General features: G+C 41.2%; 1 protein-coding gene across 15 annotated transcripts in view; it reads right to left on the reverse strand.

The window, feature by feature from the left end:
• Kif16b (kinesin family member 16B) overlaps positions 1-27,358 on the reverse strand; it is a 279,523-nt gene that overhangs the window by 193,685 nt on the left and 58,480 nt on the right. For all 15 annotated transcript variants that reach the window (XR_005501888.2, XM_063283800.1, XM_039105043.2 and 12 more), the window contains 2 exons: positions 26,907-26,972; positions 23,446-23,505 (listed from right to left, as the gene is read on the reverse strand). Coding sequence is in view for 14 of the 15 variants with exons in the window: in XM_063283800.1 (XP_063139870.1) it covers positions 23,446-23,505; positions 26,907-26,972 (126 nt within the window). In the remaining variant the exon portion in view is untranslated. The remainder of the gene's footprint in view (positions 1-23,445; positions 23,506-26,906; positions 26,973-27,358) is intronic.

The following is a 27,358-nucleotide window of genomic DNA, read 5'->3' on the forward strand; positions in this document are numbered from 1 at the left end:
TAGGGCCCTATAGGTAGGTTGCTGTTAGTAGTGGTGGGCTGGTGGTCGTGGCTTAAAGAACAAGAACAAGAGATCTCCTGATGGGCAAAGTTCAAACTTGCCCCAAGAAACTGATACTCCTAAACAGCAGGAAGTAGTCTAACCATAATGTCACCCCCTTTCTCTCTATCACTTTTTTCTCTCCTATCTAGTGTTAGTGGATTGAAAGGAAGGAAGAAAAAGGGTGGAGATGGGTGGAAGAAAGAAGACTGCACAAAGTAGACAAAAGTTCAGCTACAATATCCTTCATAAAGCAGGCTTCAGTAGATGTGAAAGAATGATGTCATATAATGTCTGCTAAATCAGTAACAGATATCCAAAATAGAAAAAGAGGAAAAGCATCTCCCAAACACACATAGCTTAAAAAAAACATTTTAAAGGAATATACAGATGAAAGTAGAAATGCCAAGAGAATTCTTAAACATTTTGAATTAAAAATATATGCAAATGCAACTCATCAAAAGGTTCGAAATGAGCAACCAGAATGCCTAAAGGGACATGTGTAACACAGGACCACACTAGAAAAGGAGAAGGATGAGTGAGTCATGTTTTATTCTTAGGAAACTAGAGAAAGAAAAATCTAAATAAAAAGCAGAAAATTGGGGCTGGGGATTTAGCCCAGTGGTAGAGCGCTTACCTAGGAAGCGCAAGGCCCTGGGTTCGGTCCCCAGCTCCGGAAAAAAAAAAAAAAAAAAGCAGAAAATTAAAGAATAGCATAAAAATAAAAACAGGAATCCAATCAAAAAGCCTAAAGGACTAAAGCCTGACAGTCTGAGAAGATCAATAAAAATTGATAAACATCTATTTAGGATATGAAGACCATTTGCTAATATCAAAAACCAACCACAAGAAAGCCAGGCTCATGGGGCCAGCTACTAGGGTGAACCCACCCTGAGAACACTGCTATATATTCTGACCTCACTGAGAGACAGCAGAGTTAGCTCAATATATCCAACCCTGGGAACTTTCTCTATGTACCCAGTATGTACTCATTTAGATTTTTGTTACATGATGATTGAAAGTTGGCTCGTTAGTTAAGAGTAGTACACACTACTCTCCCAAAGGATCCAAGACATTCATGTCAGGAGACTCACAAAAAATACTTAAAACTCTAGCTCCAGGAATTCCAGCACTCTCATCTGTTCTCTTCAGGCATTTACACACACACACACACACACACACACACACACACACACACACACACACACACACACTTAATTTCAAAAGAATCTTTAAAAACACATTTTTTGTGTTTTGCAATTATATAAGCTTTGGAGGTAAAAGCATTATTTAACCAAGCTTACTATTTTCAGATAGAGTGAAATATGTCAAAAAACATCACAAGTTCTAAATCCACATCTCTTTTCACATAAATATGAATATGAACATGTATTTTAAAAACTAGAACCATTTCTGCTATTATCTGCTGACCATTTTATCTTTCAAGCCGGGGAATGCTAACATAGTCAGAAGACTAACTTTAACCCTCTGCCTGTTTTTAAAAACAAACTATTATTGACCAAGTCCTGTCCATTTGTTTATGCCCTGACCGTGTTTGTGCCATCTCCCTCTAGAAACTGGAGTAATTGAGACAGACATGTGGCCCACATACTCTAAATTACTTACCATCTGTTTCTTAATAAGAGAAGCCTGCAGCTCTCTTTAGACACCATGCAGAGTGTTCTATGAAGACTACCTTTGTACATGGACTGTGACATTAGGGTAGAGGTGGCTGCTAGACCCAGGTATAAGGAGAAACTGGCCTCACAATAATAAGGAGTGGTGAGGCCAGGCTTCAGTGCCATGATCACAGGTCATGGTAGACATTAACTACCATCCTTACCTCTGCTCTATAGGACAGAATGGTGGGGAGGTAGGCATTGAACTTTGTGTATAATTTCACTAGTACAGGTGTAAAAGGCCTACAACCAGACAGGAAGGAAAGAGCCCCATGTGGGCTGAGGACTGTTGAACCTTCATGACTGCCATTGGTCATTATAATACACAATATTACCAACCTTATCTAAAGAGATGTGTGTGCCTCTCCTGGCTATCAAACTGTTGAAATAATGTCTCCAAATAATTAGAATATGCCCAAGAATTTCATTCTGGGAGAAAGTGGCTGGGGGCAGGTGACCATATAGAAAAGGAACTAGTTTCCCAGAGTCCACACAGTTCTGAGAAGTTGTCTTGCAAGGGACTGGATCAGAGACAAGGATTGGTCGATGATGCACAGGGCCACACTTCTCCCAACTTAACTACCTTAAACCTAACCCCATGTTAAGAGCCCAGAAGGCAAATTTGAGAGAGGGTGACAGAGAACCCCTCCAATAGTCTCCCTTCCCAATATGGTCACTGCTTTTTACTATAGTTTGTCTCTGTAGTTAGTAGACAGAGGTCAGGTACTGACTACTGATTGACATCCTGTCCTAGCCTCGCCAGCCTAGTCCACGTATACTTCCCTGAGCAAGAGCCATCATTACCTCAGAACAGAGTTTTCAATAGACACTGGGGGGTCAAGCTCGGACCCTAAAGAATGCACATCAGTATCAGCTGATAAAAGCAGCACGCAAGCTCTGATAAACTAAGCCCCACTTGCATTTGAATACCACGATCTTCTAAGAGAGCAGTTCCCTTTGACCAGAGAGCTGCACCTTTTCTTATACTTTAACAGCCTGTGACCCCAGTTTGCCCTGTCCATAAGGACCCACTTAGAGCTGTGGGGTCCTCACTAGATAATCTAACTATCAGAGGCCACAGCCTTAAAGAAAGCTGACTCCCCAGGTCCCCAATGTCATTAAGTGTCCAGTAGCTTCTCCGTCGGAGCGTGGCTCATCAATGGTTTCCCACCCCATGCTACAGCGCTGACTAGTTTGAGCACACCACCTTTCTTAAAGTCTGCAAAAACACAAATAAAGAAAACTAAAGAGAACTCAGAGCACTTTCATTGTAAAAAATCACTTCAAAACACACATTTGTAACCTTGAGATACCAAAGTGAAAGGAAGATGTTTCTCTTAGCACCAAATATAAATCCTCTCAGAGATCAAGTAAGTTGGGAGCAAAAAGTAAAGAGAATGCTCAAGGATTTCTGAACGTTTTAAAGCAAGTCGGCTGACTTTAATTTCACAGGTGTCCCCCGCACATATCTAAAGATGCTTCTTCTCTCCCCTGTCACACAACTCCACAATCCCTTTTCATTGGTTTAATCTGGCATTCCCTACACTCACTGAAGGAGCTTACTCAGTCCTCTATAGAGTAATGCTGGAAAAGCTCATCAACAAACATTTCCTAAAATTCAAAATCTAAAGTTTATGTATCTTTATTTGCAACTTTTTGTTATAATAAAAGTTTAATGCATCCTGCGAAGGAGAGAGGGACACAGGAACACACCAGAGTGGTCACTTCTACGAAGGACACTGAACTGGAAATCAGAAAATCATATTCTGACCTCAGCTTGAACACCCATTCCCTGTGTAATCCTGAGAAGTTGCAGGAGAAACCCTGTGTGCAGGCTCTATGCTCACAATGTATCATGACAAGGTTGGATAAGATCAGCCCTAAGACTTCATCCACTTCGAATACTCTGTCATTAATTCAATGTGAAATGAGAGAAATGAGTAAGAAATTTCAATACACTACTTAGACACTTCAAAAGAAATACTGATGGTTCAGATAATGAAACTAAACGAGAAAAGCGTCTTCAGAATATACCACCAGAATTTAAATTAGCTCACTATTTTCTTTCAAGCAGTAATGAAGAAAAAGGAGTATTAACCAGGAAATTAAGGTCTGCTGTTCATGCCCTTTCTATAGCTGGGCTCTTCTGTCCTCTGACTGCTAAACTATACTCCGTCAGTTTCCCCAACAGCCTCCGCTCCCTAGGAGAATAATGCTTCTGAATTCAAGCTACGAGAAAGCCTTTTCTATCCAACTAGGACTCTAACATGAAAGCAGCTTTACAACAACCCCTTCATTCTCACAGCGACCCAGTGAAATACCATGGGCCCATTTCACAATCTGAACTGAACCACATAGAGTCTAAATAAGTCACCCTGTCACATGGTCACCAAATGGCTAAGTGAGGTCATCTTCACCATTATTTTCTGCCACCTTGTAGTGTATCTGTGCCTGTTGGCAGTGCCTTCTGCCTGCTTCCATGTAAATGAAAGAGTTGGGGGAAAAAAATCTTAATATGAGCAGTCTTCTAGAAGATTCTTGGTTCTCAATAGATGAGGCCAAAAAGAGAACTATCTTTTGAACACATTCACTAATGTGGAAAGCCTCAAACATACAAGGAATGATACAGAACAAGGACACAGGGAATGGAAGTTTTAATTCTCTTAAGAACACTTTAGAGCCAAAGATGAAGAAAGTAAGGTGTAAATAGTCAGTACAAGATGGTTCTTATGAAGAAAAGCAAATAAATAAAACGGAAAGGACAAGAGCGGGGAGAGAGGGAGGGAGGGAGAAAATAAAAGAAGGGAAGAAAGCAGGCCAGCTTTCTAAAAAGTCATCAGAATGACCACACATGACACACAGTAAGAGCCACCGTTGAAATGTTAAGCAGCCTCTGCTATTCCTTCCTTAAAGCAGTTTAGGAAAACTGTTCCAGAAGGATGAGAATGGAAACTCCAGAATATGAGGGTGTGTTCACATCTCTGCATCAGGTTTTGGTGTGGCTTCAAGAAGGCACCAGCTAAATAACCCCTAACACTAAACTCTCCACAACCTGCCTCTCACAGACCCTGTACCCAGAAATCACTGGGGCCTCTTCAATTCCCTTTAGTAGTACATCCTTTCAGACAGCTTTGCCGCCAGAGATGCTAGTGAAGAGCTGTGAGGTTTGTTTCCCTAACTGCAGTGCCATCTAGTGGTGTAAAAACCCCAAACCACTCCCAAGAGCACAGCTTTTACTCCAACTATTCTCAGGATAAATGTATCCTGTAAAACAAGAATATGGGTTGCTCTTAAAACACAATGGCTTTGCCCATATTGGGACTGCTACTTGTTAACGTGACAAGTCTCCTTGTACGATATGCAAAGTATGACAAGATTAGCTTTCTGAGAAAACACACATTTAGTTGTCGCTACTTTTCTTCTCTGATACTTTTGTTTGCCTAAAACAAACAAACACAAAAAATCCTATATTTTACTTACTAACAGCAGACTGTTATTTTGTGATTCTGAAGACATTCAGAGAATTGTTGTTAAATTTAACAAAAAATAATCACTCTGGTTTAGTATAATAATAAATTCAAGACATTTGTTTTAAATGAACTTCCAAAACTCTGAAGAATAATTTAAATGCAAATGAAACTCATTATATAATGGCTACTAGTGCCAGTATAACTTGTCTTTGAAGTTTACGTGTTAAAATTGTGCTCTGAAACATGTGGTTAGCCATGCTCTCAAAGTGAAGTGAAATTAGGTTCTGAAAAGATAACTATTTAGATGTCACTGCTAAAGGTAACTAAGTCACAACTAAGGAGTGTCAGGTTAGAAAAGGGAGTATGTCCCAGCACTACAACTAACTCTAACTCTAACTCGAACACTGAGACCAAGTCACTTCTTTCTCATTTAAGAAATAATAATTAAAAATGGGGTGGAGGGTTTCTTACACCATTTAGAAATACAAAACAGAATCATAATTCGATACAGTCACACAGCCACTAGATAGACTGACACTGAGCTGAGCAAACATTGCTGAAGATACTGGGCCTCCTGGAAGGTAACACTGGAGATGGAGAATACTCTGGAAGGTTATGCCCAGCATCTGCTAAAGCTGAACATGTACCTACTCTGTGACCCAGCATCTTCTTATTCCTTTCAAACATATGCATATACATTCATTGAAAGATAAGAATCACAAGTACAGCTTTTTCTAACAGCTCCAACAAGGAGCAACCAAATGCAGTAAGAATGAATGCATTCCCTGAGGTAGGTACATCTTATGTAACACTGTACTGCTATGACGCAGCCAGTATGAGCCAAGCCAGTTCAGTTCTTAAGACTAAATTGTACAGCAATTATCTCAGCAATTATCTCAGGTATCTCACAAACATAATACAAACAAGGGAAGCCAGTCTGCAGAAACATAATCATGGCTAGCTTTCAGAAGTCAGGCTAGATGACTCCTTCAGAGAAAGGAAGAGTGACCCAGGAGCTGAGACAAGGATTCTAGAGCACTGATCATATTTCCTAAGCATGGTTATGTTTTGTTTGTGATGGACCATCACCGCACACTCGTGATCTGCATAGTGCTGTATAACTGCCAAGACTAAGGCAAGGCTCTAGAGGCACATTTGGGAAAAAATAATGCTCAGTGGCATGAAAAAAAATAAAAAAAAAAAAACACAAAGCCCTTGCCACAGACCACTGAAGAGAGAGGACAGTGGCCAAATGTCTGTGCCCCACATAATTGTAGACACACGCACAGTACTTAGTTTCCTAGAAAATCAAATCTTCCTCTGATAAAGAAAATCCCCAGAGTTATCTAAGCCAGCAATTCCAGTTATGATTGGAAAAAAACTGAGACCAAGAGCAAAGGGCACAACTTGATCAAAGTCATACTAGCCAGTGACACAGTCAAGTATAAGCCAAGCCAATTTGTACAGTAAACAGATTCTTTTTAAGGCCCATGACCTCACTAAACCTGGAAAGCTGGTTAGGGTTCCAGTGTGGGTATGACTTCCCTCCTGCTGAATGGGCATTAAGTCCGATTACACCATTGTTGAGTACCACTGGCAAGTGAATTTCACTTACTGCACCTCTATACTTCTCTTGCCCATGCTAGTACTAAAAACCTAGCCAGCTTTCCAAGGCTAGTGTGGTCATGGACCTTAGAAAACAATCTACTGGGACTACACTGCTAGACCAGCATAATTCCTTACCACATTCTAAATGTTATCTTTATATACACAGATAATCATAGCTACTACCCTGAATCAAAGAAGCTTCTTTGCATAACAAATAGAGGCTATTACAGAAAACCACAACTGAATACAATGCAGAACTTAACATGTCCGTGGAGCAGCCAGCTCCAACAGATCTACCACAGCTCCTGAATGGATGGCTCGGGAAACACTGTGAAAAGGGGAGTGGAAAGATTTTAAGAGTAGGAGTACCAGGAATTCTGTTGTAAAATAATCTCCTAGACATGGCTGGATAAACAAGACCAGAATAGAAGTAAAATTAATGAACACATGAATGTAGAAGAGAAAAAAATGTCTGGGTTCCACTGCTAGATACAGAACTACCAGCAACCAATTAAAAACATATTTTAAGAAAACTTAAGTAATTATACAGGAATCCAGATTATCTCCAAACTTTTTTATTCTACCCTTTGGAATATAAATACTCCAGACAGGGCAGGTTCTGTTCACTTCCTTCTCCAGCAAAAAGGCATATTTCTCACAACACTGACACAGCAGGAAACACAGAACCCAGAAGGTAGGAAGGCAAAGGCAGGCATCTTGGGACATTCAGTTCCCATTCTCCACAGACCGTGTTCAGTGTGACACTGCACATCTGGACTGTCTGTCCTTGGGGAGAAATCACATGCAAGGTCTCTTCACGAGCAACCACCTCTGCAATAAAGGGCAACAGAATAATCGCACAAAACCAAAATCACAAGTACACAAAGTAAAGAACAATTACCCATAAAGGTAAGAATACAGCTGAATGGATGATTTCAAGAAAAAAAAATCTGAAAGACATCATTACTGCAAGAACAAATGCTAAGCAAAAGAGGGTCAAGCAGACAACTGACTCTGCTGAAGAGGCAAACGAGAAAGGAGCCAAAGGAAAGAAAGGACCAAACCCGGCCTTGGAGCAAAGAGGAATCAGAGTTGCAACTAGGGAAAGACCGTTACAGAACATGGAGGGAAAGCAGAGCCGTGGCTCTGCAGAGCGCAAATCTTGTCCTGACATTTGCGGAGATAACTGAGCAGATGGGGCTTACGCACCGGCCATCATCCATTTTGGTTTTTAAAATACTGACAGCCAAAGTCACTACAAATAATGGATCACTTCCTAATACTGTTTTTCTCCATCAATCTTTACAAAATGAAAGGGCAAAGGGAACCACACAGAAATCGATGCATTTGAACATGAAGAAAGGTAAAAGTAAAACCCATCCCAGAATTAAGGAAAGGTCAGTTTCAAACAGAAAGAGCCAGGCAGCACCACACACCTCCCTGGAGGCCCCTTGCTGCTCCCACCACAGCTGTTGCCCTCTGCCCCTCAGTGTTCGTCCACGTAAAAATGGGGAAATCTAGCACCACCTGACAGGACTGTTGAACGAGGCAAACAACATAACAACTAAAACTGCCTTCCAAATGTGGCTTCTGAGTCTTCAATATAGGATGAAAACTAAATTTGTACCTCACACTGGTTTAAAGTTGCAAATTAAAATGTAAGTTACTGGAAAAATTTAAATACATTTACAGAAATGTCAGATGGTCACTGTTTTTATGTGTAACTTTTTATAAAATCAAAATGTACATACAATAAATCTAATACCAATTTAACATCTGAATTGAGAACAACTGAAATGTAAAACCAGGTAAACTAACAAATACTTTTAGGGAAAAACTTACATAAACACTATACTATATGATTACAAATTAAATATAATAGAATATGGAGTAGAATTTATATTATGTACATAGAATATGGAGTAGAATTTATATTATGTACTATGTACTAATACATAGTATATATTATTTCTATAAAAAATGTATGTCTAAATTGTGAGAGATCATATAAGATAAAATACACTATTAAAATTAGTCTGTGCTGTTTAATGTTTTTAGCATGCTAGAAATAGAGACTGTGTGTTCCCCTCTAGAGTCACTGCTGCTCTGAAAGAACACGTGTGACACAGTGCACACCCTCCTGTGACACAGTGCACACCCTCTGCCAGTGTCCATAGTGTGACAACCACTGTGAGTGCTAAGCGCAGGACAGTGTTGATGCCAAACAAAGTAGGCACCTACATTCTCAAACTGCCTATAAAGGAGGCCACTGCACAGAGAGTGTGTCCAAATTAACAAAACCAGAAATGAAAAGGGTGACATAACAACAGAATCTGAAGAAATTAAAAACCCATCGCATCCTACTACAAAAGCCTATATTCAACAAAACTGGAAAATCTGGAGGAAATGGAAAATTTTCTAGACACATACCAGGTACCAAAGTTAAAGCAGAGACAAATAAACCATCTAAACAACCCCATAACTCCTAAAGAATAGAAGCAGTCATTAAAAGTCTCCCAACCAAAAAGAGCCCAGGTCTAGATGGGTTCACTGCAGAATTCTATCAGACCTTCATAGAAGATCTCATACCAATACTGTCCAAACTAGTCCACAAAATTGAAACAGACAGAGCACTACCAAATTCCTTCTACGAAGCCACAATTACTCTTATACCAAAACCACCCAAAGATCCAACAAAGAAAGAGAACTTCAGACCAATTTCCCTTATGAATATTAACACAAAAATACTCAATAAAATTCTTGCAAACCGAATCCAAGAGCACATCAAAATGATCATCCATAATGATCAAGTAGGCTTCATCCCAGGGGTGCAGGGATGGTTTAATATATGAAAATCCATCAATGTAATCCACTATATAAACAAACTCAAAGATAAGAACCACATGGTCATTTCATTAGATGCTGAGAAAGCATTTGACAAAATTCAACACCCCTTCATGATAAAAGTACTGGAAAGATCAGGAATTCAAGACCCATATCTAAACATAGTAAAAGAAATATACAGCAAACCAGTAGCTAACATCAAACCAAATGGAGAGAGACTTGAAGCAATCCCACTAAATTCAGAGACTAGACAAGGCTGCCCACTCTCTCCCTATTTATTCAATATAGTACTCGAACTCCTAGCCAGAGCTATCAGAAAGTGAAAGGAGGTCAAAGGGATACAAATTAGAAGGGAAGAAATCAAAATATCACTATTTGCAGATGACATGATAGTGTACTTAAGCGACCCCAAAGATTCTACCAGAGAACTACTAAACCTGATAAACAACTTCAGCAAAGTTTTGGGGTATAAAATTAACTCAAACAAATCAGTAGCCTCCCTCTACTCAAAGGATAAACAGGCTGAGAAAGAAATTAAGGAAATGACACCCTTCACAATAATCCCAAATAACATAAAATATCTTGGTGTGACTTTAACCAAGCAAGTGAAAGATCTGTATGGCAAGAACATAAAGTCTCCGAAGAAAGAAACTGAGGAAGATCTCAGATGATGGAAAGATGTTCCATGCTCATGGATTGGCAGGATTAATATAGTAAAGATGGCCATCTTGCCAAAAGCAATCTACAGATTCAATGCAATCCCCATCAAAATTCCTACTCCATTCTTTAGAGATAGAAAGAACAATTTGAAAATTCATTTGGAATAACAAAAAAACCCAGGATAGCTAAAACTATACTCAACAATAGAAGAACTTCTGGGGGAAATCACCATCCCTGACTTCAAGCAGTATTACAGAGCAATAATCATAAAAATTGTATGGTATTGGTACAAAGACAGGCAGATAGATCAGTGTAATAGAATTGAAGACCCAGAAAGAAATGAACCCACACACCTATAGCCATTTGATCTTTGACAAAGGAACTAAAACCATCCAATGGAAGAAAGATAGCATTTTTCAACAAGTGGTGCTGGTTCAACTGGAGGTCAGCATGTAAAAGAATGCAAATCCATCCATTCTTATCACCCTGTACAAAGGTTAAGTCCAAGTGGATCAAGGACCTCCACATCAAACCAGATACACTCAAACTAATAGAAAAAGTGGGGAAGAGTCTTGAACACATGGGCACTGGGGAAAATTTCCTGAACAAAACACCAATGGCTCATGCTCTAAGATCAAGAATTGACAAATGGGATCTCATAAAACTGCAAAACTTCTGTAAGGCAAAGGACACTGTGGTTAGGACAAAATGGCAACCAAGAGATTGGGAAAAGATCTTTACCAATCCTACATCCGATAGAGGACTAATATCCAAAATTTACAAAGAACTCAAGAAGTTAGACTCCAGAGAGCCAAGTAACCCTATTAAAAATGGGGTACATAGCTTAAAAAAAAAAAACATTCTCAGCTGGGGATTATGAAATGGCCAAAAAGCACCTAAAGAAATGTTCAACATCCTTAGTCATCAGGGAAATGCAAATCAAAACAACCCTGAGATTTCACCTCACACCAGTCAGAATGGCTAAGATAAAAAACTCAGGTGACAGCAGATGCTGGCGAGGATATGGAGAAAGAGGAATACTCCTCCATTGTTGGTGGGATTGCAAACTGGTACTACCACTCTGGAAATCAGTCTGCAGGTTCCTCAGAAAATTGGACATTGAACTACCTGAGGATCCAGCTATACCTCTCTTGGGCATATACCCAAAAGATGCCCCAACATATAAAAAAGACACGTGCTCCACTATGTTCATCGCAGCCTTATTTATAATAGCCAGAAGCTGGAAAGAACCCAAATGCCCTTCAACAGAGGAATGGATTCAAAAAATGTGGTACATCTACACAATGGAGTACTACTCAGCTATCAAAAACAATGACTTCATGAAATTCACAGGCTAATAGAATGAACTAGAAAATATCATCCTGACTGAGGTAACTCAATCACAGAAAAACACACTTGGTATGCACTCATTGATAAGTGGATATTAGCCAGAAAGCTAGAATTACCCAAGATGCAACCCACAAACCACAGGAAGCTCAAGAAGAAGGATGACCAAAATGCAGATGCTCCCACTCCTTCTTAAAAGGGGGAAAAATATCCATATGAGGGGATATGGATCAGATCACATAGCCCTCTTGAGTAGTTCTAGGCCAGTGAGAGAGTGTGTCTCAGAAAAACAGATGCTAGTTGGTGAGGAATGGCAGCAAGGTCAACCTTTAGCCTGCACATACACCATAAATCTGTGTACCAAAACTAACATGTCTCTTCACACAAACACACACACATACTTACACAAACATCCTGGGGTTGAGGAGGATGTCCCCAAGAGAATCTGTATGGAAACTACGTCTCTGTGGAAAATCAACTTCTCATGATGTGGGCCTATCTACTTCAAGAAGTAATACAGCCAGCCAGTTAACATAATGTTAGTCACATCTGAGCATCACATCACAGTAAGATATCATTTTTACTTTAATATAAAAATAAAAAGGACTAAAAATATGACACATTAATATAAAGCTTGTTGGCTAGCAAAGGTGACAGTCTTCAGTGATATCTCAGTTGTTCAAATTCAAGGAAGTCAGAGATATTTGGAACTCACTTGTCTTGTCTTTGTGACAGACAACATTCTCGAGAAGCTGCTTTTACCTGACAAAGCAGATGCCACAAAATACAAGCTAATATGACAGGGATTGATAACCACCTCCATTTCTGCAAGCATCAGACACCCTGGCGAGGAGGAGCTACATGCACCAGAGATCCTTACTTCTTTTTTCAGTAGAAATCCACTTGCTAGTTAGTCTTCTCACAGACATATGCTGTTTAAAGCCGTGGCTTCAGCAAAGAGACCTCAGAGCTTCTCTGTCTGAGTAAAGCAAACCGGCTGCCATCATTACACAGTGAGGAAGCAAAACCAACCAGGGTGCTCAGAGAAAGCAATTGCTTAAAACCTGCTGCTGCCACACAACACAGGGGATGCCAAATTGCCACACATAGTAACTCCTGCCAAACAGGTACAGATGAAAGACTGAGTCAACTATAAATTCAGTGTGAAAGTATATAGGAGGGATGGGAACACAGCTGAGATGGTAGAATGCTTGTCTAGCAGGCATGAGGCCCTGGGTTCTAACTCCAGCACCACATAAATCACCACATGCCTACAAACCCAGCACTTGGGAGATAAACAATGAGGATCAAAAGCTCTGGGTGATCCTGGGCTACATAGAAAACTTAAGGTCAGTCTGGGCTGAATCCCTGTCTCAAAATAAGAGAAAATAAAAGAGTGAAAAGGGATATAAAAAAAGTAGGCAGGAAAATAGAAACTTCAATTTAAAGTCATAGTGCATCTGCCAAAGGAAGCCATGTTTCTACACTTGGCATTTACTGTGTGCCCTACCTCAGCCCTAACAAAGAACAGAGAGGTCTTTCACATTACCTGTACAATGTTCACACCACAGCACTGATGCTCAGGGGACCTTTGCTTGGAACTCCCTAGTGGAACATGAAATTCCAGCTTCATAAAGGAAGTACTCAAAAGTGTTTTCTCTTAAGGGACAGAAGAATGTGCCAATGACTGCACAGCTCCTGTTTACCTTGGATGTACTTGGTTTTTATACTATATCTAGGTTCTGTGTCTGTGGTAGAAAACATGGACAGTGTCACTAAAGTTCAGCTGGTCTGGATATCCTAGTACCTATTAGCTACAGTAAACAGCCTAGTCCCTAAGATGGGCCCAACTCACCATCAATTAGGTAACCCATACGAAGATAAGCAGAGCATGGTGGTCAGGTGTACTATCTCCCTGACCACAGAAACTGGCTAAGAAACCCACCAGTCACTGAGAAGCTCAGACTTAAATTCAGATGGGGGATGAGTAGACAAAAAGCTGGGATGGCCAACCTTCACTTTTCCCTTCTCAGGCCAGTCTAGTCACTAGGCCTGAAGGTAAAGTAAGACCCCTCAAAACAAAGAGTCAAGAATAGTCTCAGACAACCAGATCCCTGATCAAACCATTCCTAACTCCCTCATCACTTTTTTTCCCCTGTGAGCTTATTAACACTCTGTACTGCTTAAGGTTGATTAGAATTGAGTTTTCAGTTATTTAATGTAAATAAGCACACAAAAAGCTACCTAAGTTAAATGTCTTGTAAGAAATGCCATGTTGCATCTGCATCAAGCTGCATTCAGTAATTTTATATTCTAATGGTTTTATATGCCCCATTAGGAAAACAGAAAATATGGCAGCCAAGTTGTACATCAGAGGATGAATTCACCAAACTGATCCAATAACCTGAACCCCTATGCTGATGTGTAAGACCCTTCTCAGCACTTTTCCCAAGCAAAATCAGCTCATGTGACAGGAACCAGCACTACCAGCATTTTACCTTGACATTCTGAAAACAGAAGGGTCAAGGTCAGCAAAATGGTAAATGGCAGATCCAGGGTAAAAGTCATCAGTCTAGAAAGATAAAGACCTTCTCATTCCAGGTCCAGTGTGACTGCACTGCCTCCGCCCTGCTTCAAACGCACAGCTCTCCGAAGTCAGCACACGTCAGTTAGACGTGCACTAGGACAATAAACTCATCTGTACTGTGAACAGGCATTCCTTAAGATTCCTTGCCAATGAAAGCACGGTCCCAGCACCCAATGAGTACAGGTGCACATCACACTTCCATATGACTCCATAGAATTCCATAGGAATCTTTTCCTCCCTGACTGTGGCAATAAACATTCAGTAAGAGCCCATAGGCATACATGCCTCACTGTCAAAAATCAAAATAAAAGATCCCTATGTATTCAAAATAATTTATCAGACAGTACAAATATTTAACAAGGTGTGTTAGACTTACTCTTGCCCTTTTGTCCCAGAGATGTTTGTTATTCAAAAGCAAGAACCAGCATACATTCAGAAACCCTTTATTTGTGAGCAGCTCCTGTAAGGTGAGATCCACCAAGGAAAACATGGACATCCTGGCATTCGTAACAGTGGAGCTTGTCCCCAACTGAACTAGGTGCTGCCTCTGATGCTGCCAATCCTGCAACACTACACCAACCACCTCCCTATTAATTATCACGTCCCAGCTGCAGAGAACAAGGAACTTTGTTCAGTACTTTGCCTTTCATTTTAAAAAACAGCTCTAAGAGTAGAAGTTTGGATTGGGAGAACACAATCTGATGGAAATTAACAGCCGGAGTGGATCCTTAATGAAAGGTTAAAAAGTCAACAAGAGCGCACTGCAGAAGGACAGAAGCATCCTTCTCTCACTTGCTTTAACATCAAGAAAGAGCTAACAGGACAAAATGTGTGAACACACTTTACAAAGACAAGGTGATTTGCCCATGGCAGTACTGACAGAGACTTTTGTTCAGAGAGGCACAAGGTCATCCACACTGGTGTGTGGAATAAACAGATTGTTTGTAATAATCCTTTCTTAAGTCATCATTATTGAATAACCACACACACACACACACACACACACACACACACACACACACACATCTCATTCTTTGAATCCTCCCTCCTTTTAGTTCTCCCTACTATGAACAGCAGGGGCATACACACAGGTTCAGACCTGTGGGGCTACCTGGGAAGGCAAAGAGACAAGGAAAAGAGACTGGAAAAATGTTGAGAAGAGATTTGTGGGCCTGGGGTAGCAATAAATGCTGCCTGACCTTTGTCTGTAGATTTGGTTAAGCTGTTTGCAGCTAACTCTGGTTTCAGCCACCTATAATCTTTAACCGAGACACTGGCAAATGAAATGCTTGAACATTCTTGTTGCCTGTAACAATACAGACCTTGAGATCACCATATAAATTACTAACATATTGGTAGACAAAGTCAAACCAGTCCTAGCTGACATAGAGTCACCTACGAACCGTGAGGATGAAACCATGTCCAACCTGCCATACCTGCTCTCTTCTAGGGCAAGAGAGAGCCCTAAAAGTCCATGGTGGGAACCCGAGCCATGGAATCCTGGGAAATAACAACTATCTATTTATTTAAGCCCGGAGGATGACTCCTCAAGTTTGTCCTTAAGCATATTAGAAATAAGAGAATACAACCATGCCTACCAATGATTTGCTAAATTTTTCCTACAAAAGAAGAGTACCAGGACATGAGAGATTATGGTAGAAACATTAACAAAATAGCAGTTTCAGACCTCAAAGAGTTTCTAATGTAACAGAGAAAGAAAACATGCAGATAGGTACCATGTACAGCTAGACATCATTCCTTTGCTTCTCCACAAATGTCTATCATTCACACCACATTTTGAACCCATTCTTCCAAACAGCTTCTACAGTAATGCACTGCAGTACAGTCATGCAGACCTTAGAGCCATATCCATTTGCTGTCCAGAACTGAGCAAACAGAATAGGTTAATGCACACATGTTCATAAAACCCTTTCTATATGTCAAGGACTCCCCCAAAGAAGAGAGGAGAGAAGAGGCAAAGCAAATATATATACACAAGCCTGTATAAATTACCTTAACATAAACTATCCTTAAAAAAATTATATTGGAACCAAAAGTTAAGACTTGTCACTCTTACACTTTAAAGTTCCAACCTGCTAGAGTTCGGGAACAGGACCGTGATGTTAAATCAACAAATGTATTTCAGGTTTTATCCACCAGAAATCAGAGGATTGAGACAAGACAACCCAGGATGAAGGGAACTGTACAAAGGAATAGACAAATGTGGAGAGGAAAGCGTTCGTCTCTAGATGTAGTAATCTGTAAGCAGACAGTCTTGCTCCTTTCCTCTGAGTGAGTGCCGGCTGCCTAGAACCATGTCTAGAAGGCAGGATTTTCTCAACAAATGTGTGCTCAACGAATAAATGAAGGAAGAAGACATAAACGATAAATAGATGGAAAAGATAATATGAGCAAGGCTGAGGACCTATTATGAGGATGTTTTTAAAAAGAAAGTTATTTAGCAGCATAGGCAGTAGCCCAAGTTCATTAGACTATTAGCACACCAAGTGGACAGTCATCCATTATCCCTATCTATCTCTAATACAAATTCTTTTTAAAAAAAATCTAAAACCCTTTTTTAACTACAAAAATTCAACTCACAAGAAATATATCAATTGTAAAGGAGTGACCTGCGTGTGATGTGCTCAGGGCGCGCACCACTAAGCAGGTACTGAGTTGGGCTATGTTTTCCCAATGAAAAATCAAAGGAGAAAGAGCCATGACTGCTGAAATGCCCACTGTGGCCCATCCTGAATAACTATGGAAGAGCACAGTACTGTCTCCATGCAGCCAGACGACTACAGGATCAATATGGCCATGTCCTGTACAGTAGTGCGTCAGTCAATGGCCACACGGCAGTCTCATCAGACCATCACCGCGTGATGCTGCAGACATCTCACTTCCTGCTACACTAACATGCTAACATTCATGCTGACACTAGGATGGACTGCCTGGTAAGGCACCTCTCTGAGTGTGTTGCCTCCATTGAAAATACATGGTTGCTTTGTGTATTTTTCAACTTGCAGGAACAAACTATAGCTGATAAAAGCCTGATCAGCAAGATCTTCAGAATATAGTTCCTTGTTTCTCCTTTGCATGGTGACAACATTGTGCCCATTGATCACACGGTGTTTTGAGCCATGTATGTAACAGCTACTCACAACCCCTCAGTGCACTTTCTGATCTGGCACGTTACAAACCCCAGATGGTTTTAGTGTCTGGGCTAGAGTATAGAATCATGGAATGGCTTAAAACAACTTTTGATAAGGAAACCTATACTCTATGGCTATAAGTAATGTCTCAAAAGTTTATGGCCATAAATAGTATCTTATCCCAGACATTAGTTCCTATGCCAAGAACAGGGAAGATACCACCAAAAGAGGAGGAAGAGGATGGAAAGGAGAAAAAGGAAGAGAAAGAGGAGAAGGAGGAAAAAAGGAGGAGGAAGAGAGAAATGAGGAGGAAGAGGAGGAGGAGGAAAATAAGGAGGAGGAGCAGGAAGAAGAGGAGGAGGAGGAAAAGAGGAAGAAAAAGAAACAGCAGTGGCGGCAGCAGCGGTCCCAGTGGTTGTGGTCATAGCATAATCATAGTAAATGTAGAAGTGACTTCCCATGTTTTGGTGTAGGTTTTCCAGAAAGCAGAGGATCCAGTACCCTGGCCAGGAAGATCCAGAGAACCGCAGGAAACTTATTTTGCAAATCTATCACATCGTGAACCTGCCAAGTGGTGGCCCAGTTATTAGTCTACTCCAAATCCATCCTCTCTCCAGTTCAGGCAAGAAACTGCAGCAAGCCAGGGGAAAACTCTTTTATAGATTGCCATAATCTTGCAAAGACAAGCAGCTCAGCTGATTCATTCTGGCATAAAACATAAGTAGCATGCTTCTCCATGGAATTTAAACTCAGAAAACCTTAAGCCAGGCATTTTATTATCTTGTGTTACTTAAGAAGCTCTGAAAGAGTAAAGGCTCCTCCATCAATATAATCCCCATCCCAGCCATGAATGGTTCCCCAAATTCATGTATCCCCCAGAAAAGAACTAGTGAGCCACCAGCAAAATTTAGAATTAAACTGTTTGCATTCTTTTTTTTTTTTTTTTCCGGAGCTGGGGACCAAACCCAGGGCCTTGCGCTTGCTAGGCAAGCACTCTACCACTGAGCTAAATCCCCAACCCCATCTGTTTGCATTCTGATCTCACAATCATGTAGGTCTAAATATGGCCCAGCCACTACATTCAGCAGAGCAAATACCAACTGGGTATAAGATATACAATAATTCCACATAATTAAAATCTAAAAAAGAAAAACCCTTAAAGTTACTATTATGCAATTACTACACATTTCAGAAAACTGCCAATGTGGGAGTCTGTGAGAAAGCAACCTGCTTATTCTCTGACATGGTTAGAAGCTCTATGAAGGACAGAGAAAATACAAAAATCCAGCCAGACACTGGAGTGATCAAAGACTATGCCTACAACAAGAAAGGCATGCAGTCTGTGGAAAAGCAAGAAGACTGACCAAGGCTGGAGAGAATCGACCAGAAGCACTACCTAGCTGAAAGTCCCTGGCTGGAGCAAGGCTCCAGACACACATGCTCTCTCCTGCCACACAGTTACCAGCTATGTGTTGCAGTCCTAACTGTCAGGATTCATTTTGAAGCACAGAACTCAAGGAACTCCTTAAAAGTTGGATAACATTCCAGGGACTAAGCCACTAACTAAAGACTATACATGGACTGACCCTGGACTCTGACCTCATAGGTAGCAATGAATATTCTAGTAAGATCACCAGTGGAAGGGGAAGCCCTTGGTCCTGCTAAGACTGAACCCCCAGTGAACTAGATTGTTGGGGGGAGGGCGGCAATGGGGGGAGGATGGGGAGGGGAACACCCATAAAGAAGGGGAGGGAGAGGGATCAGGGGGATGTTTGCCTGGAAACTGGGAAAGGGAATAACACTCGAAATGTAAATAAGAAATACTCAAGTTAATAAAAAAAAAAGTTGGATAACATAACTTGAGCATTTTTCTTTAACTTATAGGACTCTGGGACAGAGAAATAAATGTGTGCAAAGCTGATAAACCAAAAAAGTAAGAAGAAGGAGTCATGGGGTATTCGGATGACTAAAGAATTTTCTTAATCCCACTGTTAAGAGGAAAGCTCGAAAAAATGCATCAGTCCTATAACATATGGGATTTGTAATGTGCCAGACCAAGAGAGGGGTTTTGTGTAGCTGTTTCATGTATAGGTCTAAACACCATCACTGTGGGCACAGCACTGTAGCTATGCAAAAGGAGAGCTAAGACAAGTACACTCTAAGCTCTTGATGGCCGGACTTGTAGAAGCTGGACCCATACTAAGAGGCAGCCCAGTTGTAGTTAAATTCAGCCAACATGCAAATCACATGGAGGCAGGCTTTCTGAAAGGAACCAGTGAGACAAAAAGGAAAGGAGGGGGCGTATGCCCTGAGAAGTTGGTACTGTACCCTGTAGCCAGGTGTAAGCACACTTGGGCATCAGTCACGGCTAACCACAGAATAGAAGTTATTTCAGAGTTTAAACCCAAGGGACCTCAATATAAGCACTGGCCACTCAGTTGTGGTTACCGTCACTTGTGAAAGAGTTGCAGGAAAGCTACAGTGGATGGTGAAGTCACCACAGGCAACAGGAAGCTGATGCCACTACAAAACAAGGGGCAGAAAAGGGGGCATGTTTTCTGGAGGCAGTGTTGCCAGGTAAAACCATAACCATCAGGGGCTAGTCCTTACTGGCAGGACCTAGGGCCATGGAGAAGAGGTATCTGCCACTAGAGATGCTTTTAGTACAGACAGAGCAGAATGGATGCAAGGCCAAAGAATCCAGGAGGTATCCACCTTTCCCCAGCATGGCAGATCTAGGTCAGCACTCAAACATGAAGGTACAAACACTCTCCTGGGCATCTGATTAAAATGCGGATTCGAAAGCAGACCACATGGAGAGGTGGGCAGACTGACGGCTGTTTCCATCTCACAAATGCTGCTGATACTGCCACACTTAGAACAGACCAGGTTCTAACAGACCCGAGTCACAGTAGGCTATGATACAGAGAATCCAGACATATTCCTCCCCAAAACAAAACTCCGTGCATGTGGCTTTCAAATAGGAGAGGAGTGCAGTGGAAAGCACAGGGGACCGAGGTCCCATAGCAGGAGGTGGTGCTTCTTTCCAGATCCCCACATCTCTATCGATCAAGGTTATAAACTGTGTGGCCCCAGTATTCACATCTGAGGCTCTAGGCCCTAGTTCCTCAGGATATGGCTGCACTCATAGACAGGACATTTAATTAAGTTAAAATTAATTAGTTTAGGCCACGAGGGTAGATCTTGACCCAGTATGACTATTGTTTTAACCTGTATATCACAACCCCTATAGGAGTCACATATCAGAAATCCTGTATATTATACACTTACAAATCCAAATCATAACAGTAGCAAAATTACAATTATGAAGTAACGATGAATTGATTTTTATGGGTTACAGAGTTAGAAAGGTTGAGAACCACTGTTCTAAAAAGACAAAATCAAACTCTAATGAATTACTTTCAAAGTGAAGTCAGCTTATCATGCCTTATCCTGCTACCTTGAACCCAGGGAATCAGTTGGCATCAAGCACAATTTCGAAGCTGACAACTAGAATATGTGGAAGTAAGTGTCACACAGAGCAAAGCCGGGGCTCCAGCCATGGCGGCCATGCTGCTACCAGGGCTACTAAAAAAAGTCAGCACCTTTGATCAGAGCATGCTTGTGTACCCAAGGGTCTGCCATTGTCCTGTGCCAGGCCTTGTTCACTATTCTGAAGCAAGGCAAGTCACAGGCTGGGTGTAGAAAGAAGGGAACCAAGTCATTCCTTGCTTCTGAGCACTGAGAGTTCAGAATGTGGTGAGGTGCAGAGAAGCTCGATATTCCATGAGCCTTCACACTGACAGCAATGCTAATGCTTCCACACAAGGACAGAGGCTTACCTTACCTTACTGAAAACATGGTGTCCGCTAATAAATTAACCTGAAGTCTCACATCTGGACAGGAAGGGAAGCATGCAGCACTGTATGCAAGAGTGGCTCCATGCGCATGTGATCAACTTAATGGGACATATAGTTCAAGGCCCCCAACACATACGCAGCAGAGGACTGCCTTGTCTGGTCTCAGAGGGAGAGGATGCACCTAATCCTGTAGAGACTTGAGGCCCCAAAGAAGGGGGATGCCTGGGAAGGGGGAAGTGCCCTCAGAGAGGCAGAGGGGAAGAAGAATGGGATGAGGAACTGTGGGAACTGGACTGGGAGGAGGTCCAGACAGGAAGGCGAGGACAGGACACTGTCCCTGCTATTGACATAACCCTTAACAGCACACATTCTTCTTCCTGTCTGAAAAGTAAAGGTGAGGAGATGACTGTAATCTGGGATGCGAATCAGAGGATTTAACTTCTAGGCCCAGAATCACTTTAAGAAGGGGAAGAAACTATATGGAAAATTCCAGTTTTCACTGTTGTGATTTTACAGAAAGGTCACAAAATCCAGCATAAAACTAGTTACAGCGTAGGGGCCTCGGTCCAAGGCAACTGCACACTGAAAGTAGGGGAGAGATGCTGGAGCAGCAGCAGCAGCAGCAGGAAATGAAGTTTAAGGCTTATAATTTATTGCTGCCATGCCTCTAGTCCCACCAGGTATGACTTCCACTGATAATTTTCAAAGAGTTTATTAACCATAATGTCTCTTGTTCTTTAAATAGGGCACTTTTAATTCTGCATCTTTGCAAATTTCCTAAGGGAAGTTACACCTTGTCATGAAAGGTCAAAAGCCCTGGGCTTTAGAGGTCGCTACTGTACCACTCAGAGCGGTTTCAACTTCAGGAACAAATGCGTACACCTCCCTGGCAGCGCTGGTTCTACCACGGCTATCCAGAGAGGTGAATGAAGTCTGTTCAGCTTCATGCTCCACGCGCTGTCTCTCAACAAAGGTGGCTGCAGTGTGGCTCAGTGGAAGAGTGCTTGCTTAGCATGTCTAAAACTCTGGGTTTAAACCAGAGCACTACTGAAATAATAAGCGAATAAATAAATTCTGAACAACAACAACAAAAAACAATGCTGAAACATGGGACCTCAAAATAGCATGCCTTTCTCCTTAGGAACAGACCTGAATGTAAAAGCCCTCATTTAACACTGCCATTTGTGCTCCTGCAAACAAGTCCCCAGGACCATCAACAAACTTCCACTGAATAGAAGCTGAGTACCACTGCCACCTCCATGGCTCTTCATAAGCCTGGAGTGGCACAAGCCACCTGGCCCACAAAAATAGTAGATACAGTGCCCTGTGACCCTGGCTCTGAGTCTGCTGTAGATGAGGCTCAGTGGCTAATCCAGGCCTTCAAGTCTGCCCCTACAAACCAGTAAGTACGTATGTACTTCACACAGAGAACGTCCACCTTCGTGTACTACAGCCACACACAGCTGAGCGCTGAGCTCAGCCAGCCGACCTCGGAAGCAAGCCCACCACAACAGTCCTGAGTGGCCTTCTTTTAGACAAGCAACCACATGCATCAAAGCACAAAGTTCAAACTCTACTCCAAATCCAGGGCAGTGGTCTTTGTACCATTTAAATGAGCCAAAATATAAACAAGAAAATTCCCATTTTGTATTACAGAGCACGAAAAATGGAGACCAAAATTACAGATGTCCTTTCACAGGGAGTGTTGGCAGAAATGCATATAACCACCATCTAGCCACTGAGACTGGGAGAAACTGGACGGGAAAGCAGTAGTCTAGAAATTCCTGTAATCTAATCATGCTATGCAAGTGTATTCTATAACAATATCATAAATCCATTTTGTTCTTAATATATTGCTTTTATGTTGACTTTAACAAAATTAGAAACAAACTGCATTTTCCTTGAAGAGTAAGATTTTAAATGTACTGAGCCAAAAATGGAGAAACTCCAACAAATAAAAGGGTATGCCTGGAACACCACGGTAACCGTGCATGTCACAACTCCCAGCTGTGATGCGTAATCACCATCACACACAACTTCAAAACTAACCTCAAGGCCACCTGCCACAGGTCCCAATCAGCTTCATCGATCTGACTTTAAGCAAAGCCTAAACAACCATATTTCAGATGAGAGAGGGAGGTACCTACTTAAGCTGGCACAGTGGCACAGAAAGAATAAGACACTTTTCACAGTTCTTACTTTCAAAATATTCTGGGTCTCATTCCACTTGTTTGTCCATTCCTTGGTCAATTCTTGGACCTAGGAACAAAAACATAAACATATAATGATTTTATTAAAAATTAACATATTTACTCAAAAGTTCATAAATGTATATATACTATGCAAATATGAACTAAGTGTATGTATGTGTATGTGTGTGTACCTGTGAGCATGCATCTACACACACATACATACACATACATACATACACACAGGTAGACTTAGAGAAGTGACTTCTTTGAATTATTAATCACTTACAACTCCCAGGATGACAGTAAGACATTAAGTGTGTTTACTCTCCCTGGCCTTACTTTAAGAAATAACCATTTGCTTTCCTTCCTAATCGGATGTGGTGATTAAATCACCTTGGATGCTGCAGCTTTCTTTTAGGAGATAATTTGCTTTTGTAGCTAATTAATAGGGTTTATAAATCTCATTCTACCTTTGGGTAAAGGGGAAAAAAGATGCCTCTTCACTTGATTCTTTCAGACACAGCAAAATTCTATTGATAAAAATCAGTTCCTTTTCAGTGGGCTGCAACTCAGGGAAGGAAAGGGCCCCATAGTTGAGTTCAACACAGTTGGTGAGCGTTTCTCAAAGTAATCAAGTTTTCATCCAGTTCCAGAAAATGTTTTAGATGATCCTCATGATTAATTCATTAACAAGCAAAAAAGTAATATCCGAGTCCAGTAGTCAGAAAAAACTGGAACGAAAAGCACACTGTGTGGAACAAAATAGAGATGGGACTAAAGGAGAGGCTACAGGGCAGGGACAGCTGGCCTCTCAGGGTTCACCTTCTGTCACCCAATCCTGACAGCACAAACCACCTTCTGTAAGCTCCTGCTCTCCCCAACCCAAGACCCCTTCCTGTGAGATACCTGCTTTACCCACTCCTAAGGGAAAGGCACTCTATCTCCACGCTCCCCGAAGCACAGCAATCTCCACTAAACAGTGTGTTGCTGCCAAGGAAATGGGGATCTGTGGTGGTCACCAACTAGGGGGAAACAAACCTATCTGACTGACAGGCAGCAGCCATTTCCTTACCACAAATAACTATGGGTTCCAAATCAACATTTTAGATGTTCCTCCTTTTACTAGTGATTGTTATTTGTGTCAAGATCTGTCTTCTTTGTGAAGAAAACACACAGGTGAAGAGACACCTGCCCCTCCATATCATTTCCTGCCTGTTTCAAATGCTTTGATAAGGCTGGAGTGATTGTCAGAAACCACTCACGCTCCCGTGGATCCTTCAAAGGACAGCAGTGTGCCATGTGACCACTGGAGCATTTTGTTTTAAAAACAAATCTTTCAGAAGAGGATATTCTTATGGCTTTTCTCCTTAAGAGTTAGGGGAAGAGTAACAATACTCGATCTTCTAGTTTATACTAACAATGGGAAGACACATGAATAGAAAACATTCAGCAAATGATATGCCTTCTACCACCATATGTAAAAATGTCCTTACTGAAGAAAGATGAACCAATCAATAGCAAAGAGATGCACATCTGGACAGATATAGAGAGATTTTGAAACGCTTAGTTATAAATGGGGTGTCTTTATCAAATATGGGGCCCCAGGGCCAAGTGGGTGATAGTGAGTATGTGTGTGTGTGTGTGTGTGTGTGTGTGTGTGTGTGTGTGTGTGTGTGTGTAGAGAGGGGGGGAAGGGGGTTGGTTTTTTGATTGGCTAGTTGGGTTGATTTGGTTTCAGCCTGTTTGCTTTCTAAAACAGAAAGTGTGAAGTTGGGTGGGGGAGGGGTGAAGTACAGAGGCTCTGGGATGAGAAAGCATGATCAGATTATCCTGTGTGAAACATTTTTTTCAATTAAAAAAAAGTAAAAATTCATTCATTTCAAATATAATCAAATACTTTGAGCTTTTACAAAGGTCTAAGTATGCCTTGGAGTTATCACTGTGTTTAAATCAGATAATCTCTATTAAAAACATTAACAAAATCCAAGTATGGGCTTCATCTCTGACAATGGGAGTGAATAATAAAACAGGTGGCAAGCAATTAGAAAGGTCAGGAAAAACTAGGCAAGCACTTAGAGAACGATTGCGATGGGCAACCATCCCCATCACAGCATGAAGAACACACTCTAACATGTTTATTGGTTTCTATTAACTTGCTGATCATTCCTGAAACCTGTAAATGATAAACAACCACACACAGACCTTACATTGCACTTAGGATTAGAAGAGGTAAAATATAAAATTTCATGAGAAAAGTAAGAATTAAAAAATGGACGTCTTGGGCTGGAGAGATAGCTCAGCGGTTAAGAGCACTGACTGCTCTTACAGAGGTCCTGAGTTCGAATCCCAGCAACCACATGGTGGCTCACAACCATCTGTAATGATATCTGATGCCCTCTTCTGGTGTGTCTGAAGCCAGCTAAAGTGTACTCATATATAATAAATAAATAAATCTTTAAAAAAAAAATGGACGTCTTCACTGACACTATTATTAGATATTAACAAAAGCAATTACCCTACCAAGTATGAACAAGTTCCTAACTAGAGCTCAATTTGAACCTCTCACACTGTGGTTCTTTAGTGTTTACCATCAGACCACATATTTTCCTTTAGGGCTGTTTTAATCATTCATCACCAGGAAAAAAAAAAATGAACTCCTAAACAGCTTTTATTGTCTGTTTCTCTTTTCCCACAGGGCATTTTAAAAAAATTAACATGATCGAACCAAGTCAGCCATAAGTTTGTTTTTAAAAATGCAAGCCTCAAAGCCAGACCTCCATCCACCATGACCCTCTGACAGAGCACCCTCACCTCTGGTCCCTCACTCTGTTCCCTTTCTGCCTCCTAACTGGGCCCTGACCCAGACATGGTTATTTGCAGTCCAAATGCTGACTAGCAAAAGTCAAGGGCTCCAGAAAGCTCAACAGCAGTACCTTTAAGTGGGGATAACTGTGGTCTCAGGAATGTTAACTGGGGTCTCCTGTCTAGGTCTCTGCCTGCTCTGCTGGTTCGGTGGCCCCACTCTCTGTAAGGAGGCCTGCTGTGACCCAAACTGCAGCAAGTCATTATGTACAATATTAGTTATATTCTGTGTACTAACTTGTAAACATGCAATACATAAAAAGCTAACTATTGCTCGTCTTGAAGCTTTATCATGGGCTACACGTGGGGGTGCATGCCTGTAAGCAGAGCATTCTGAAGGCTGAGACAGAAACACCATGAATTCAGGTACGGCCAACACTCTACACTGATATTCTGTCTCAAACACAAAAACCAGACTGTGGCCCTGGGGTTGGGATTAGAGGTAGGTATAATGAAGACAGTTGTGTACCAACCAGTGGGAAAGCACAAGTGTCCTACTCGATGGCCAGAACTCAGGGACAGTCTCAAGTTGTAACAAACATGGACTTAAAAAAATAATGTCAAAGTTGAAATTAAAATAAAATAATAACTCAAGCCATCACTTACTCTTGCTTCATTCTGGTGAAGTTTTTCCTCCATACTTAAAGCTGTAGGGGAGTCCAAGAGAGCAATCTACAATTTAAATGGCAAAGACATCAGCAGTTAGTAAACAAAAATGATGCACTTCAAGGATTTTCCCACATTACCAAAGAGTTTCATAAAAAATATTAAATGGTTATGAAAGGCAATTTCTCACATATCCCCCAAAGTATTGTTTATCATTAATCAATATGCTAATCACTAATCCATATGCTATAATACCAAAGCAATGACATCACAGTCTGGAACCTACATCTGCACTACACATGCCATAGCAGCCACATTTCACAGAAGTCATCTTAATCCCTACAGTTTTAAGAACTCCTTTCTCTGATGCACACAAAGAACAAAGTTCAAAAACTAAGACACCCAAGTCCTACTTAATAGTGCATCCACACTGAGGGAAACAAACAAATTCA

Source organism: Rattus norvegicus, chromosome 3 (genome assembly GCF_036323735.1).
Source record: "Rattus norvegicus strain BN/NHsdMcwi chromosome 3, GRCr8, whole genome shotgun sequence".
Taxonomy (NCBI): Eukaryota; Metazoa; Chordata; class Mammalia; order Rodentia; family Muridae; genus Rattus; species Rattus norvegicus.